This window comes from Bombyx mori, chromosome 1 (assembly GCF_030269925.1).
Source record: "Bombyx mori chromosome 1, ASM3026992v2".
NCBI classification, from domain to species: domain Eukaryota; kingdom Metazoa; phylum Arthropoda; class Insecta; order Lepidoptera; family Bombycidae; genus Bombyx; species Bombyx mori.
Window position 1 is genome coordinate 8,264,350 of NC_085107.1, and position 19,327 is coordinate 8,283,676.

Consider the following 19,327-nt stretch of genomic DNA (forward strand, 5'->3'; position numbering starts at 1 on the left):
GCTGAAATATATTGGTTTTAAATTTATAAAACAAATTGATTTTTTTGGAATTTTTTTATCGAGAGGTTCCAACTGAATAATTTTGAGGGCAAGTGAATAAGTATATCTGTAGTATTTCACTATTAGGTTCTCTTGATTTTAAGTGACCTTGAAGTTGGTATGATACGTTTTGTAAAAGGCTTAATACTACATATTTGTATTGAATTCTGCCTCAAATTAGCTGAATACAGCTTATGGCGCTTCTGTCAAATTCTTTGAACAGTAAGAGGATTACATATATTGATCTTAGATTGCTCAGAATTATTTTCTCTATGATCTTAGTAGAAATAAAGTAAAAATAGTCACAATCTACTAATTTATTCTTCCTCTTTACTGCTTCAAAATGTTGCCAGAAAAATAGTTACAGTTCCGGTTAGCATTTTATTTTAAATAATATTTCTCATACCTTGGAAAGTGTACCCATTTATCAGAAAATTGATCTAAATCAGATCTTGGACTATCCGAAATTCTGATCTTTCTACAAAAACTATAGTATTTCATATAAATTTAAGTTTAACACTTGCTCTGCTTGAAAATTCAACTAAACAATTCAACTAAATTAACACATTTCTTTATGCTAATTCAGTAGCTTTAAAAGTTTCGGTTAATTACTTAGTATTTTGTAATGGACACTATTTATTTACTTTTGCTTTAGAAATAGATTGAAATTTAATTAAAATTGAAATGAATACATGCGTCACGACATTAAGTCGCGTATTTTAAAAACAGTAGCGTAGCTGCTGTATAGTTTATTTGATTGTAAAAAATTTAAATGTTGCGAGTTTCCAGATTTCTTGTATATACGAGTATATTCAATGTTTATAGATGGAGCAGCTTTAATTACGTTCGGGACTGCTTGTTATCACAAAGAGAAATATAGGACATGTCGTGTAAACAAACTTAAAGATAAATCGATTTTTGTACGACAGAAAATGTTTTGAAACAGTCAGTCTCTGGCAAAGATTTAATGAATTGTCATGAGCGATTGATTTGTTGAAATTCCTAAACTACAGAGTTATATACAACTTTCCCTGAAATGCCAACAAGAATAATGTGACTTTTTTTTATTGCCCTTGTAGGCAAACGAGCATACCTGATGGTGAGTGGTTACCGTCGCCCATGGACTTCAGAAATGCCAGGGGCAGGGCCAAGCCGCTGCCTACCGAAAATAAATTACTGCGAATAAATTACTGTAATTTATTAATTTAATTTCAATTATTTTAATTTCAATTAATTAAATGAGTATAATAAATTTTCATAGATTCATTTCAATTTTAATAAATTTGTTATTCATTATATAAAAATTATTAAACAAAACCTATAATTAAAACTACAATAAACAAAGGATTAAAGTCGTCTCGCAATTTATAGGATTTGGAGTTTAGAATAAACTATAAAAAGATAATCGTGATATTAGAAAACTTAAATGTCAGTCAAGAAAATGCTTTTACTGGAAATTTTACTGGTGATCGAACATTTTAGGTACAGTATTTTAGTATATAGCTCTGGTTATACCCATGAGCGACAAAGTTCCCTTACAATTAAGTAAACGGTATGCATACACACCTTCAATGAAATTAAAACATAGAAGAACACCTTTATTTTTAATTTTAAATCAGTAAAAAAATATCTAATCTCTTCGGAAAATATCGAAAGCTAAAAACAAGTCTTAATTTTGTTAAAAAAAGAAAACAAACATTTGCAACTCTTGTGATTGACTAAACGTTGTGATATGAGCCATATTTATTTACAGTAGGCACTTCAAGTGCAGCGTAATTGGCTGCAATCCGTAAACGGTCCATATTTACATACAACAAGCCGGAGTCCGTCTGTCTATCTGTCAGCACCTCCTAAATTCTAGACACGAAATGTATACACCGTGCAAGCTGTATAACAGTCGAGTAGTAAATCAAACACGTATACTATTGACAAAACTACAAACGTAAAAATAAACGTCTGAATGTGAATTAAGACGTCACTAAATTTAACATTACACGGCCTAATAGCTAAATGTGTAGATCTTTTTGATTGGATCCGTACCTACATACATTAATTTCATTTTTATTCAATCTGAGTTTATATTAAAGGTTGTTATATCAATCGTTTATGGTTCACAGAACGTAATCCTTTGTATTTACTTTGGTTATGGTTTTCAAAGTCTCTACGTGTATTAAAATTTTAGTATTTTTTTAATTTCGTATTAATTTTGGGTCGGCGTCAGGGGACTTTATTGAACTCAACTCAACCCTTGGTGTTTCATGTTACGTTCCATGTTTACGTGTATAGAGGGAGTTATCAAACATGTTTAACACGTAAACAAAGTAACTTAAACATTATCCTAAGATAATGAGAGAGTAAAGTCTCCTACAGAGTAGTCTCCCTAGTTTTGAATTTGAAGCAATGGTAATACAATGTTCATATGTTAACAATTTTTTTGACGCCCACTAAAGTTTTCGGTATTAGTAGTATGTAAACTCTTACAAGTCCGCAATAGTACTATAAGTCCTGACCCGCGCGCTTAGATATAATTTTAAATCAAATATGTACACTAGCCATTAGCTTGGCTCGTTTTAAGTAAACATAACGTACCGACCTACACAAATTACAAATCAACGTACCAAAACGCAAAACATTTAATCATTATGAACGTTAATTAGAACCCAATGAATTCTAACAGAATAAACGTGTTTCAGCGTATCGTTCCAACACCGGGAATAAATCTGCCAGATTTACCGGAATGCGTGACTAAAGTGGACATACCTGACGCGGACGTCGTTGGCGAGTCCGCGACCCCGCTCAGTGCGCAACATCAACTGCAACTGTTGCGCGAACGTCTCGAGCAACAAGCCCAACAGACGCGGGCGGCTGTGGCTCAACTATTGTTGCTACGTGATCAACTCGCCGCCGAACAGGCTGCTCGCTGCGAAGCTCAGGTAAGACGTACAATCTATATAATAATACGTAAAGTAAAATCTTTGTTCCCCGTTTTTACGAAAATGGGGCGGACGGAGGAGTATGAAATTTTCCACATTTATAGAGAATATAGAGAAGGAGTGCACAATGCTAATATTTTTTTAAAGTAATACATAAATAATACATTAAACCAATAAAGAAAACATTACACACACCAACATGTATTTGATACACCCACAGGCATATATTATTATATTCTTTTGTTTATTGTTAAAGTCTGGCCAAGTTGTGAATAGATTAATATTGTTTTTCTAAAATACTATTTGTCTTTATTGTAGCCTTAGCGAAATCTGTGATTAAAGTAGTAAAGTCTTTGAACATAGAACCATTATAATATTCAAATTTATAATTTTTTTTTATTGCTTAGATAGGTGGTCGAGCTCACAGCCCACCAGGTGTTAAGTGGTTACTGGAGCCCATAGACATCTACGACGTAAATGCGCCACCCACCTTGAAATAGTTCTAAGATCTCAAGTATAGTTACAAAGGTTGCCCCACCCTTCAAACCGAAACGCATTACTGCTTCACGACCGAAATAGGCAGGGCGGTGGTACCTACTCGCGCGGACTCACAAGAGGTCCTACAACCAGTAATAAATTAATAATTATAGTCGAATTTCGACTACCGGGAGACCACTAGTATTATTAAACCTATAACGGCTCACTAATGACAAATAAATTAAAAAAAACATGAATTATTTACGGTAATTTCAAGACTTCGGTTCTCTCTGTGTGTTTTATACCGCGTGCTCCATGGAGAATGCTCTGAGGAATTATTCGAGATGATCCTTTCATCTCCTTTTTATCATCGCACCTCTCGCCATCGGATCAGAGTTCATCCATATTATCTGGAACCGCTGCGTTCATCGACAGTGTGTTTCACATATTCACACATATCCTTCTTCAAACGAGGCTTGCGGAGAGTACTTAATGGTAGGCAGTGGCTTGGCTCTGCCCCTGGCACTGCTGACGTCCATGAGCGACGGTGACCACTTACCGTCAGGTGGGCCGTATGCTCATCTGCCGACAAAGGCAATAAAAAAATACTGTACAGTATCCGTACTTGTAATGATTCCATTAATTATTGAGGAAAGTGGACCTCCCAAACATTGAGGAAGCGCAATTTTTATGTTTAATATTATATTTTAGTGGCATGTGATTTCGAAACCCGTTATAAATAAATCCTCAAAAATTCTATAAAATTTAAGCAGGCATATTGTTGGAACATGCCGTATTTTGGCGACAATACAAGAGTTTATTGAAACAGATGACTTCCTGAATACATTTACTAGCTCTAAAGTCACCAAAATGTATACATAAATCGGTTGAATTGTTATTATAGAAGATCTATTTGTAGATCGAAAATAACCACACAGTCAAGCATTTTGTTTGCGTATTTATATTATAAATATAACATATATATATATATCAGAATCGAAATCAGAATTGTAATAGCATTATTGCAATGTTATCAATTTGAATTTTACTTATTAATTTTACTTCTTTCAAACGATCGCATGATTTTATTATAATATTTGATGAAAGTACGGATTTATATTTGTCGGGAGTAGTCCTCATTTGTTTCAGTTATTGATTATTTTTGGCATTTATCTTGCGGTTAAAGCTGTGGTGGTCACATTAAAATGATATTTGCTTTATATGATATCTGACGTTAAATTGAAACTATAAAACATGTGTTTCAGAAAATTTCTCTAGATTCATGCCAATTTCCAATTCAAAATATCCCGTAATTTATTTTTCATCACATTAGTTCGTGTTTTGATTACCAACGTCAAATGCATTAGATGTGCGTTCGTTCAAACAAAATTAACATGATTATAATCTCGAGAGCGATGTTATTAATTTTATTCAAAATTAAATTTTCATTTCACCAGAACTATGTCTAGTTATTTTATAATGATTAGTAATCCTAAAAAATAGCTCGTGAAGAGCATGATTTTAATAACTATTGACTTTTTGATAAATGAAATCTTAAAAAAAATATTTATTATGATTTTATATTTAAAGCCGATCGTGCAATTTGGATGATGCTAAAAATTATAAATCGATACAAGATTCGCGCCCGAAAAAAAAATGGAGGCTTCTTTATTTTAATTATGTAATGCTTAAACAAACATTCCTTCACAATTTTCAGATTCAAATATATAAATACAACCAAAGACAGTGAAAATACGTACTCGTTTATAAATATTCGAATCTTCCGAAATAATATATATTGCGTTTATACGCGAGTATAAACTCAAAAGTAGTTTTAATTACGGCCGACAATGGTCACAGTCGAAGAAAAAAAACAAAAAGTAAACGACTCTATTTGCCTATGCCATAAATTTTAATCTACTATGTTTGATTATTTTTTTCAATTTCATAGAATTACATACAATATTAATAAAAAACGTATTAATGTCTTAATTTTTTGTTTAACGCTTCATAATTATTCGCTTATTTAAAAAAAACAACTTGTTATCAATCAATGGTGGATTACTTAATTTAGAAACTTTAAATTATATTAATAATTTCTTCAATCAATCATTTTCGTAAGTTATTCAGGTATTTTGAACAAGTCTTTGATTATGTATCATGCATTTTCAAAAATTTATTACTATTCTTGAGGCCGTTTCCTTATACATATTAACAATGAACTTTCTGTTGTCAATATTGAATACTTGACATTGTTTTCCAGGCTCGTACTCATCAGCTCTTAGTTCACAACAAGGAGTTGCTTGAGCACATCTCTGCACTGGTGGCTCACCTGCAAGAACGCGAGAAAGGCTCCTCGCGTCCAATCAACGCGCAACAACTGACGCTCTTACCTCAGGTACGATTTCTTATAAAAAATAAAATCCTTTCATTTCATTTATGTACTTGAATCATATGAGATTTTGAAAATCATTCTGTTGAACCAATTTTTAATAATTTTCACTATGGTAAATTTACAAATGAATATTTAAAAAATTTTTTTTTTTTACTATCTACCGATTTTATAGTTTCACGTAGGTGTTTGATGCACTTGAAAATCTCATAGGATTACATTTTTTATCTGTGTTCTAAGATTTTACCTTTTTATTCAGCTTCCAAATACTCATCTTGTAGATCTGTTTTATTTTATGACCGATTTTTTTTTTAATGTGTAACTCCTTTACCTATATGCACATATTAAATTGTTTGTGTTATTTGCAATTTAAACGGCATGCTTGATATCACAAAATCGTAAATTACATACTAAGTTCACATTACATAATAATATTGTGAAAAAAAAAACTGTTTTGCTTATTATTATTTTTTGTACTAGTTGTGTTGCTTAGTTATATTCTTAAATTTTGAATGTTTATTATTTACGTGCATACGTTAATTTTAAGTTTTATGTTTTATTGTGCTTTTAATTTGCCTGTGAATATGCAATCATTGAGCAGGTTATTAGAGAACTGTCCCCGAAAACGAAAGTGCAATAACATAGCTCAGCATTGTGTGAACTATTCAGTAAATTTTAAAATATACTACATTTAGTAAGTTAACATTTGTAAAATATCCAATTTATTGATTGCGCTGTTTTCAATGCTATCGCTTATGAAATAATGAGCATTACTTTTGTTTTTGGGAACGATTTCTTTATCCCCTGTATCCGTTTAGTTATTACTAAAGGCAAACACTTTAGACTTAAATAAATCAAATACTTCCTACAGTCATTTACTTAACAGAAAACACCAAGTATCAAGTGTAGTAAATATTGTTAACCTGTTGGTTATATAATGAGTTACTTATTGAGTTAAAGCTGTAATTAGAATCGCCACTTACTCTGAATAACACAGTTAAACTAAAACTGAAGTTTAATGCAAAACATCTTCTAAAAGCAAATCTAAAATCTTACTAAAAAGATGTTAGATGTACATGTATATTATAACATAAATAGATACATGAATTACTGAATCTACTACACCTGTGTGTGTACCTCTGAAAAGCTTTTCTCCGTTGAATAACAATATTCAGTTTCCTGAGTCTCAAATTTGATTTATAAGTTGTAGATTGAAACTGTAGCGGTAAACCGCAAAATAAATCATCTCTACATTCTCTTTGAAACATTAATAACCCTTAAAATAAACATTTTCCCTTAAGTAGTTTCACGTCATATTTCAGAATGAAATAAGATTGCAAACATAATAAGACATGTCCATTTCATTAGACATCATAAATGGTAGCATGCTTGCTAACCTTTTACTCTAGCAAATATGAATTTGTGTTTTGCTTTGTAACGTGAAAAAGGCTTTTGTTTAGAAAAATGTAATTTTAAAATTAAATTTGTTTGTTAATGCTGCTGAGAACAGACGCAAGCCGAGGGGATAAACGAAGCTACACAATCACAAATTTCACCGAAAGGCAGTCAACAACAACTGAGCACCGAAGCACTTATTAACTTATTTGCCCAAACCAAAGTGTCTCAGAATGTCGAGAACAACAATATGAAATTTTCCCCTTTTTGTGTCACTCCAACATCCGAACTCACTAACGGACCCACTTCGGCTCCATGCTTCGGAACCATGACAAATGATCAAATACAAAACTATCTTATCTCTAAATTCCAAGACATGGGTGGTTTCTCCAACAACAACAACAACAACGATCAGAAGCCAACTTTTAATGCAAATCAACAGTTTTATCAGAACTCTAACGCTTTTCCAAACATTCCACCGCTGACAAATCACTACAGCAACTCTGATCTGGCAAGCTTGATGAACCACAGGACGTACAAAGATCAATGCAACTCTACGGACGAACTTGGAGCAATGGCTCAGGCTATGAGTTTGGGACATTCCGAAAATTCCTTGTACAGTAACAGCCAAGCAACAACTTCCAAAGATTCTAGCCCCGATGAATTCAGCTCTGATGACGGTATACCATTCATAATGCCACTGTCTCATAACGGAACTTTGGCGGCTACCGGGGATGATGGAAAACTGAGGTTAATTGTGCCGGTCAGTCCGTCAGAGAGCACGTCTGATGTTGCGGAAATTCACCCTGTAGAATCTCCGTCTACGTCAGGGCATACGCTGAAAGTTCCGGGACAAGTTGAGTTACTAGCGCCTGCTGCTCCTATAACTCGCACTACCAGCGAGAAGGTCCCAAATCGCAGTGAAATGATGACTGCTCTACGTTCCCAGTGGACGCGCCACACCACCAAATAAACGAAATCTTGGGCATTCATAAATTTAACACCGAGTCTTTGTGTTTCATCTCTGAAAGAATACACGAGGATTGTAAATTTAGCGTAAAGTTTATACGCCTATATTTTATTACTGAAAAATTTATGAACTTTAATCGTAGGGTTCTTTTTTTATTTAAGATTTAAAGGTGCCAATACCTATCTTAGTTACAATTATTCGGTATTAATTCGATTAGTTAGATAGAATTTTATTTACATATCATTCGTAGCTCTAGTCTGGGATGCAAAAGTCTAATGTATGTATTTAACACATAGTTATGAGTGAGACGACCGAAGAGCATATCCTTATCATATCGCCACTAAAAATAGGTTCTACTTTTATGGCCCATATAGTACGAAATGCAACCCACGGTGGTATTTAATGCTACGACCAGCTATAAAAATCGAATAACGAATTTATGCGAAACTAGTCGTTTACTCTTAAATGTTAGATGAAATATGTTTGTGTGATCCAAAAAATCTAGACGTTATAAAATAATAATAAGAAAAATCATTAAAAGCAACAATAGTACAGGATACATTTCAAGTGGGACATATGTCATGTGATTCGGCTATAAACATTTTTATTCGTTGTCCAGTAGACTCGAGTGGAATCATTATAATTCAAATTCCTAATAAGCTAGGGATTTGAGTTTTGAACATATTATTATTATGTGGCTCAGAATCGGTGGCAATGAACTAAAAAACGGAGATAGAACTTTGTCGAATAATTCGTATTAAACACGTGATATTTTCAAAATCGTCAATTTTATTGTTTTTGTTTTATTAGCTACTAGTAAATTGTTCATTTTGAAAACCGCATTTTTCAAACAATTTTTATTTTGTCAATTAAACAATTTATATTTTGTCATAATTGAATTTAGTACACATTATTTGATTAAAGTAATAATTTACAGTATAGGTTAATTGTTTAGAGAGAAAAAAAAACAAATCTATCAACAACTACGTATAAACATTCCATATTACGCATAGACGGTAGGTACATTTGCCTACTTCATTAATTTATATTTTACACATAAGTCTCACTTGAAGCCAAACTACAACATTATGCTTACCTTATATTGTATGTTGTTTACGGAGTAACATTTATGGAGTACGGAGTAACTTCGCTGGATTGTGCCAAAGTAACCAAAGATTTTATTTAAAACAACTCTGTTTCCAAAACTGTTTCCGTTCCGATCTAGAAACGGAAATTTAGAACGTACCAAAGTTTTTTAATCTTGGCGCTGATCAGTTTGTACCGTAGAGTTACCTCAATTAAATCTCAAGAATTATTATAGTACAATTTATTATTTAAATTTCAATTTATTTTACACTGAATCTATTAGTACGGGCCAACTTGACCGCTTTTAGGCTTTTGTAAAATTTACACACTTCAACGTTTAAATACCGTTGTCATACTATATATCGTATAATACTATATAATACTTCTAGTCTTTTTTTTTTTTTAAAGAAAACACTATATTCAACAATTGGATAATTGAATAATAAAATCTATTTTTTTTTTAATTACTGATCAATTTGACCTATTACGTTACGAATACGTATACAAAAACTGTCAGTAGGCTAGTGTTAAATATAACACCTAGTAATTGTTAAAAAGCACTGATACATTATTCCTCATGGCTACCTGCAGTCAATATCCTGTGAAAAAATCAATGCCAATTCAACCTACCATTATTTGTCTATACAAATATGTTTAGTAGAAAAATACTTGATACATATTAATTCCAAACTTCACTCTCGAATAGTCAGATCATTGGCCTCAGAGAAACAAAGCTATTCACAAAGGGAACGTAAGCACCGTTTGATAGGATTATCGTATTTTGTTTGATGTTAAACTGACTTGATGTGGGACTATTCATAAATACGAAATGTATTGTAATTTTCTCTGACGTTATACATAGCTCTTGTGTGTAGTTTACAATCTATTAAAAAGATAATAGTTATTTGATGCTTCAACAGTATTAGTCAAAAAAAATAGATTAAAGTACATTAAGTTCTACGTCATTGCTATTGGTGTTTATAAAGCCACAGTATACAATTTTATCTCATTATTTAAGGTGAAATAGATCTTAGAAAAATCGTAATTCTGAATTTATATCTAAAGCAAATATTTAGTAATTGTTATCAGATTTTTGATGTTTAATAAACCTTAGAAATAGATTCGTGAAGATTAAGAATTACTGTTAACTACCTTTTAAAAGATGTTGAGTAAAATCGAAATTTGACTTTTCATTGTGTCTTTTAATAAATGTTTTTAATTTTTTTATTTACAATTTCAAACTAGGTAGGCAATGCTTTGATTTTATTTCGTTGAGACGGTATTAGTGTTCCTCATAATGGTACTCAAAAGATGCAAGTGGTTTCGAGTAGTTTAATAAACAAATAGATTTTAGACAATACTATTCAAACTAATATTGTTACAAATTAACTGTTTGTTCAATGTCGTGTAATCAATATTTCAATGTTTAACGCAGAATATTATAGTACTTTAAATGTAATAGTTGAATGTTAATTATGTCATTCCAATTCATAATATGTGCTATGTAATCGTGTGATCAATAAAACTATCCTACTCCAGAGCGACTCTCTCAATTTTACCTTCAATTAATAATTATTATTGATTTTATAAACAGCAAAAATAAAATACAACCTTTTGAGTAATGCTGATATTCACATACAGCGCCAACAGCTCTTAATAAGATGGTCTATTTGTCTATTGAGGCAACAAAAGACTAAAAGCTTCTTGATAACTATATTATCTTTTATTTACGATAGAAAACAATACTTTTCTTTAACATAGTTCAGGTGATCCGTCGAGCTAACGGCCGGTAAAGTTGACCGGCTACTCGAGACCATAGTTACAAAAATGTTAATACTGATGTTCAAGTAAAGACTGTCTGCCTACATGGGCTGCCTCTGTACTCTCAATGGTTTTTTTACATATTGCTTCGATGGGTGGACGAGTTCACGGCCCACCTGGTGCTAAGTGGGTACTGGAGCCCATAGACATCTACAACGTAAATGCGCCTCCCACCTTGAGATATAAGTTCTAAGATCTCAAGTATATGTAGTTACAACGGCTGCCCTACCCTTCAAACTGAAACGCATTACTGCTTCACGCAGAAATAGGCACGGTGATGGTATCTACCAGTGGGGACATGCAAGACGTCCAACCACCAGGAATTATGCAAATTATAATTTTGCGGGTTTGATTTTTACACGATGTTATTCCTTCACCGTGGAAGTCAATCGTGAACATTAGTTAAGTACGTATTTCATTGGAAAAATTGGTACCCGCCTGGGGGATTCGAACACCGATGCATCGCTACATACGAATGCACCGGAGGTCTTATCCTTTACGCCACGACGACTTCAGACTTAAGTTATTGTGTGCCTTAAATTATTTTCAGAAAATATAGACCGATTTAAGAAACTTATTTAAATATTCAATGTAGTATTTTTTTAAATTGATAATGTCATCGCTTTTCTATGCGATAACATAATCAGCGGCACAACGAAAGTGGCGAAGTTGTTTTAAAAAAAAAATACCTATCTCATGCTTCTTACTACTTTCGCCCTTCTATCAGTGGCACCCGGTCATTTCAAATTTAACCTGCCCCATGTCTTTTCGCCTTTCTACCAATGGCTCCCATTAATTTAATAAATTATTTCTATTTACAATACCTAGTGGGATAAGGGGGAGAAAAAGAAGAAGAATTTCTATTTACAATACAATATCTGTAATCCCGCAGGCAGGTACTAACTTCTCTATAATGTAATCAATAAATGTTCACGAATCACTCCCACAACGACGGAATAGCATAATGTAACATGAATCAAGCCCGCATAAATAACAATTTGAGTAATTACTGGTGGTAGGGCGTGTTGTATATGATATCTGTAAAAGGATTTCCCAGAGTTAAAAAAAAAAAGAGCGCGTTGTAAGCCCGCACGGGTAGGAACCACCATCCTGCTTATTTATGCCGTGAAGTAATGATGTGGTTTGAAAGGTGGGGCAGCCGTTGTACTATAAAACCGAGGCATCTAACTCATGTCTCAAGGTGGGTGGCGGCATTTACGTTATCGATGTCTAAGGGGTCCGGTAACCACTTAACACCAGGTAGGCCGTCAGATCGTCCAACCATCTAAGCAAAAAAAACGTTAGTATAATTAACCGCATTGATAGATAAATCTTAAAAGTGTTAGTCACGACTGCCTTCATGCTTTGAGCTGAAATTATAAAAGTGTTTTGCTGTTAACAATAGAATCATAAAGCTGATTTTTTTTAAATGATTTTATCACCTGGTAACTAAGACCTTAAGTCATGTCTTATTTTAGTTTATATTCTTATTTATATGAAAAATGATAATAGGAGTGAAATGAAATGAAGATGATTAATTTGAGACATTAACCAACTGGGATGAAATAAAATGAAACGAGGTGGGATGAAATATAATCTCAGTAAAATGGTGGTCATTTACCGAGATTTTTTCAGTGGACTTTTTGGAGGATTCCGAGAAGTTACGTCCAGCGGCTTTGTTTCATTTTCCCACATTTGTGCACTTTCACAGATATTAAACAGTTAATAAACCACCGTTATTACACATTTAAACCTGAAGAAACACTAAATAGAGAGAATAACATAAACCACACAACTTCACTCCTCGCGTTCCCGCCAAAAAGTCCTGACAAAACTGACATTTAAGTCGTACACAGAGTAAATAAAAATATAGACTAAGGTATCTGTTTGTATAAAGCCAACGATGGCGTCATTTAAGGACAAACAAAGGTCAAACATATTGATAATAAAAGGTTATTTTTCATTAAGAATTTTTTTTTAGTAATTAACTAACTAACTCGTTAATACTTCAAAGTAATTGTTCAATTAAAGAAAATAATAAGGAATGGTCAATGTAAATTTGCTATCCTGTAGTAGCAATATATGAATGTTGACATTAATAGCCGGATAGATTTCTACGTTTATATGATCAGGTTGAAATGTGAACTTTGAATGAGAATTTTTATAAAATTCGTTTTAATAACAACTTAACCACATTGAATGAAACATAACAACTTCACCAATTCTATTTACTGTAATATGTAAGTAATGAAAACAAATGGTGTTGCGAGATTCCTTAATTTTAGGTATTATTTATAATATTTCGGTCACGTGATATCAAACATGCCACACTATATGTAATTTTTTTTATTATGTCCATAAACACATAATATGGGTATATACCAAGTCAATTACGGACAATTATTTTAATAATTCTTTTAACAATGTAAAAATACTTATGTACAGTAAATTATGCGAATACAATCAATAAAGTAGAATAATTATATAATAATACTAGAACAAGAAGCATCTAAAAGTTTTTTTTGTGGAGACTTTAATAAAGAGGTAAATGTATAATATATTATAATATGAAATGTGTATTTTTAGTATCAACTAGCATTATATCATTTTATTTGATTATTAATAGTTGTCATCGAGTGCAAAAATAGACCGCTGGTTTTCCCTTCTGCCGGCAAACGCTCCGGCTCTGTCGCGCCCTGAGAGCGGATTCATCTCGGGAATAGAAGACGGAGTGGACGCTGCGACGCTTGCTGAAGCCAGGAACCTGCTCTTGCAGCTGGGCGCTAAAAAGAAACGAAAACTCCTCCCGATACGTTTCACAAGACGCAAGATATTGGTTAACAGACACACTTTACTATAATGCATCGAGATCCGCGTGGATGTTGTTTGAGAATATTTTTTTGCGGTGTTAAAATAATAGTTGTAGGGGAAAAGCTAGTTATTACAAATGATGTTAATTGAACAAGTTACAAGTATATAATCGAACAAATAAAGAAGCATTTATATTTTAGTAACAAAATTTATAGAAACTAATTTTAAAACAATATCCACAACCTCTTAGTTCGATAATTCTTAATTTCAGATTCCTCAAAGTTGTAATTACGATACTACAAAATTAAATCGCAGTGTGAACTACGTAAAAACGAATATACTGCCATTTACTATTCTGTGCTATTTTCTTTATTCCGTATTTAGATTAATAATTATACAACAATACAACGCAAATAAATGATAACTAGTAAAAGCAAATTTCGATCCAAACTCTTTCAATTTAGAATAAGCTGTGCTTTATCTGCATTACATACAGTGATCTCAAACATTACAAGTTAGGTTATCAAGAAAACTAGATAATAAATAACACAAATAAAGCAATGAGCAATCAATACATGACTTATCGCGTTGTACTTAAGGTTTAGATTAGAATAACAAATGCGATCCCTTAATAGGTTTACGGACAATATTTTTTCAGTTTGATTGATAGGGAAAAACTACTAAGATGCATTTGATTAGTACTGATTTCCACTTTAAATTACATTAGACATGGCTTAAATTAATATACAGTCAAAATCTGTTATAACGACATCGAAGGGACTGCTCATATTCAGTCGTAAAAACCGATAGTCGTAACAACCGGTGATGCTTAATGTGTATCGTACAAGTACAAACAAATCGATAGGGAATTATTGGAAAAATATATTTATTCAACTATGTACATTTTGTTTATTACACATAAGTACAATGCATATTATTTTTATGTGAGCATAAAATCTGTAATTTTGGTCTGTTTGGAACACTTCTTTTGCTCATAGATATTTTGTAATTCACGTTGGATTTTAATCAACGTATCGTCATCGCTCTTTTCAAATGTTTGAAAGTGTCGAGTGTCATACACCATATTCCTTTGCTGTCTTTGTTTGAAATTCCGCTCTCTAGTTTGGATATAATACGCGATTATTCTTCAATATTAATTTGTTTTCTTTTGTTTTGCGACATTTTGTAAGTTTCACGAATAACTCCACAAAGTTTTAGTGCATCTTGTGTATAGATAAGTAACAAACTAACTGAAGAGATATGAAGAAGCGGGCTTTGACTCTACCGCATGCACGTGTTTTATTTCTAAGAATTAGAAAAGACCCTACACTAAATGAAATCCCTTTGTTTTCTATCCTGATTTTAATAGCCGTTGAAGACAAATGTGGATACCTATTCAAATTGTTTACAATACAGCTGAGCCAGTCGTTCTAACATATCTAATTCTCCGAAATATTAGTTAAATGTGGTCGTTTTATGAGGTATGTCGTTATTACCAATGTCGTAGAAAGCAATATTTTTAATAAGGCGGTCATATGGCATTCAGCCGGGACCTTTGTTCTAGGTTATTATAACCGGTATGTTGTTCTAAACGAGGTCGCAGTAAACGGTTTTGACTGTATTATATAAAAATGAATTGCTGTTCGTTAGTCTCGCTAAAACTCGAGAACGGCTGGACCGATTTGGCTAATTTTGGTCTTGAATTATTTGTGGAAGTCCAGAGAAGGTTCAAAAGGTCGATAAATATGAAAATGCTCGGAATTTAATAAAAATGACAATTTTTTTTCTCCCTTGATGTGTCCCCCGTCGGACGGATTTCTTTTGTTTGTTTTAGGTTTATTTTATACAAAAGTTTAGGTCTTTTATTTATCGATTGGGGCACTACAAAGTCTGCCGGGTCAACTAGTATAATATAAAAAAAGACTATCATAAATAATAGCAAAACCTTTAGATATGTAATGTAAGCTTCAAAGTCCTTCATTCACCACAATGACCCAAATTATCCAATCACAACAAATTCTAACACATCACTTTCGGATTTTATAGTTTTAATGACAATGTTTTTGGTTACATCACACCTTCATTCACAAAATATTACTAAAATAAAAAGCTGTAAATGACATAATATCGTTATCATTTTGCATTTTTAGCCTTTAATCGTTTTAATATTTAAATTTTAAATATAAGTTCACTTGTATTAAGTAGAATGCATACAGCGACCAAATATGTTTGTTCGAAGTATAAATCAGTACAGTTTTACTCTTTTATTAGTTTAAGTAACAATCGTGCACTGAATTAAGTACTTTCCACTGACTTGCTTGCTATTAATTTTAGACACTTTATGAAATTAAAAATTTTACACAATGGAGGCTACACATCGCTATCAGAATCTAAATACAACAAATAATAATTCTTACTTATAATTAAATGGAAGATAATAAGTTGTTTGTTTCAATTTCATGTTTAAAAGCTAGTGTTATGTAACTAGTTTTCGTCTGAGGATTAGTGCGTGATTGTAAGCATAATTTGCGATTCCTAAATAAAGGCAAATTTAATATAATAATAGAATAAAATGACTGCCAGTGTTTTGTGTTATTATTAGACTTAAAACTTCCTAAATTTTAGCTTTTGCTATAAGCGATATTCAGTGCCATAAAACATGTTAAGCTCGATTATTTGAAAAAATACAGGCAGTGAAAACACTATCCATTTAATGTATAATCATAACACGTACATAGTTTCATTGAAGTTCGTCAAGGCTTATAATTTCATAAATAACCGATAGCATAGTGCAGTTCACTCGTGAACGCACAAAAATAATAAAATATATGCCTTTTGTCACATTATGATGACAGAAATTTAATATGTCTACTCAACTATTCAGTTACTAACAATCGGGTAATATTATTTTAAAGACTTACTATGGTAGATATAAGATTAGCGTAACGTGGCAACTTAAGAGTACTTTTACATATATTTGAGTGATTGAACTGACTGATAACTGATAATTATTGTGTTCTATGTTTTTTTCGATGTTTTTCGATAGTTTAATTTTTAAGTTATACTCTGTATTTTTTTTTTGTATTCTAGCATTTGACAATATACTTAATTATTTTAATTTTATTTTTGTTTAATTTTCTTTCCTTTTTTCCAACCAATCATTAGTAAATTCGCATTTTATTGCATGATGAAATAAAATATTTAAAGACATTAAAGCATTTTTTGGTAGGTAATGAATAATTAGTTCAGCAACCTATTGTTTCCTATTTTTACTATAGGTGAAAAGTTTGGGAATCATTCGTAAAATTAAGATCAACATCGATGGCTCATAGATTTTTTTGCAATTGTTGCCAGCTCATTGTTGCTTTTATTTGGAATGCTCATTAGTTACATAAACTCATCCTCTATATCTAAACGGTATTAAAAAAGTTGCAAAAAATCTGATCTGCCGTATTTATGACTACAGTTGAGGACGCAGCATTCGGAACTTAAACTCGAAATAAACTCGAAACTCAAAATAAAAACATAAAAAAAATTATAGTTTTATTTAAAACCTATATTTATTTTACATTACCTTACATACCTACATTATTTTACCTATAAATGTGTACGTGTTTCTTCTAAAATTAAATATTATCCAAACTAACATGTGTTAAGTAACACATCACGAATGTGTTCGTTGATAGAATAAGATGTGTCTATTATTGTGCGCTATACAGACGACGGCCCTGAAAATAATGAAGCCCAACTAGTATAGGCAACGAAGTCGTGGTATGGTAAAAACATGTTATTTTTTTAATAATTCCTCGTTTTATACGTGATGAAAATAATGTCTACTATGCTAAGTAATATTTCCCCCTATGTTTGTCTATCGATTTATATTTGCTTAGTTAGCTTTAGTGTTATCGATGAAAATTTTTGGAGAAGTGATTTTTTCTATCAAATTTACAAGAAAAAATAAATTTTAAGGTCTCAGTGATTAAGGTCGATATTTTAACATAAGACGCCTAGTACGTATTTAATGTATGTTGAAATCTTCAAAATATCAAATATAAGCGTCAGCAACAAAAAAATAAAACAAGCGTCCAAACTTTAATATATTATTGCTTTTTATACCTTCTCAATCTCACGTACGTAATGAAATTCAGCTAATGGGTCTGCGTTAACAAAGGCATTACTTTTTTGTTTTTGCTGTGCACGTTAGCTAATTAATATCAAAATGACCGCAAGTACACCCGTACTTGCGGTCATTTTGATATTAATTAGCTACCAGAGTCCACAGCTATCAGAATGTCAATGCCTTTAATTTTTACACATGATATTCCGGTCCTGAACATCTATCCAGTATCTTTGAAGAATGGCAGCGTAGGATTGCCTTCAAAGCGAAATACAAGAATCAAATAGGAAAGAAATATTTAAGATAGTGGATCCACCCTTGACGACCACGACCAGGGAGCTGTTATAATTATAATTTGCGTAATTACTGGTGGTAGGACCTGTTGTGAGTCCGCGCGGGTAGGTACCACCGCCCTGCCTATTTCTGCCGTGAAGCAGTAATGCGTTTCGGTTTGAAGGGTGGGGCAGCCGTTGTAACTATACTGAGACCTTACAACTTATATCTCAAGGTGGGTGGCGCATTTACGTTGTAGATGTCTATGGGCTCCAGTAACCACTTAACACCAGGTGGGCTGTGAGCTCGTCCACTCATGAAAGCAATAAAAAAAAAGCTGTGATTGGAAAGAAGAAAGTAAATGAAGATACCTACCGCAAATGACTTGAAGTTGCAGCTAACGATAGACGAGGTTTGTGTAAGGAAGAAATCCTATGCAGAATAGCTGAATAGACCATCAAAGGTCTTTACAAAAATCTAGGTCACCTTGTTGTTAATGTGAGCAGAGTTTGTTGTTGTGAATTTAAAGAGTTTTATTGTTTAACGTTAGGTAATTTCCTCGTACATTACGATCTTTGTGTCGGCTGCTCGCGAGGACTCAGTGAATACAAGTTCTTGATTGTTATTGCCCATAACTTGTTTAAATTGTAGTCTGGTACAGAGATAAAGACAATTAAAAGAGAACTCGCATGAATGCTGGCAATCGTATTCTATTTTGGTTCTATAAATTTTATATTTTTTAAATACATAAATCAAATCAATTCAGTATTTTATTCGGCGTTCTCGAGTCGTATAAATAATTAACTACTACTTTTACGATTTAATCTCGCGTTTTTCATTGTCATTGAATTATTTCAACAGTTTCCAAGGACATGAAGTCGTCTGTGAAAACTGCATCCTTTTCTTACGGCAAGATATTGGTATTTTGATGTTTTATAACGTAAACATAAAATACGTGTTATTTAAAAAGTATTTATACAATTTCTAGGAATTAACGTTTGTTATAAACAAAA

General features: G+C 32.3%; 1 protein-coding gene across 3 annotated transcripts in view; it reads left to right on the forward strand.

Moving 5' to 3' along the window:
- Positions 1 to 17,047, forward strand: part of LOC101741260 (carboxyl-terminal PDZ ligand of neuronal nitric oxide synthase protein) — a 166,661-nt gene extending 149,614 nt beyond the window's left edge. For 2 of the 3 annotated variants that reach the window (XM_012693629.4, XM_012693628.4), the window contains 3 exons: positions 2,733 to 2,972; positions 5,713 to 5,847; positions 7,352 to 10,832. In XM_012693629.4, the coding sequence (XP_012549083.1) occupies positions 2,733 to 2,972; positions 5,713 to 5,847; positions 7,352 to 8,209 (1,233 nt within the window). In that variant the 3' untranslated portion in view covers positions 8,210 to 10,832. Of the gene's footprint in view, positions 1 to 2,732; positions 2,973 to 5,712; positions 5,848 to 7,351; positions 10,833 to 13,739 lie in introns of those variants that run through there. The other variant, XM_062668593.1, reaches the window with a different exon arrangement.
- Positions 17,048 to 19,327: the final 2,280 nt, after the last annotated feature.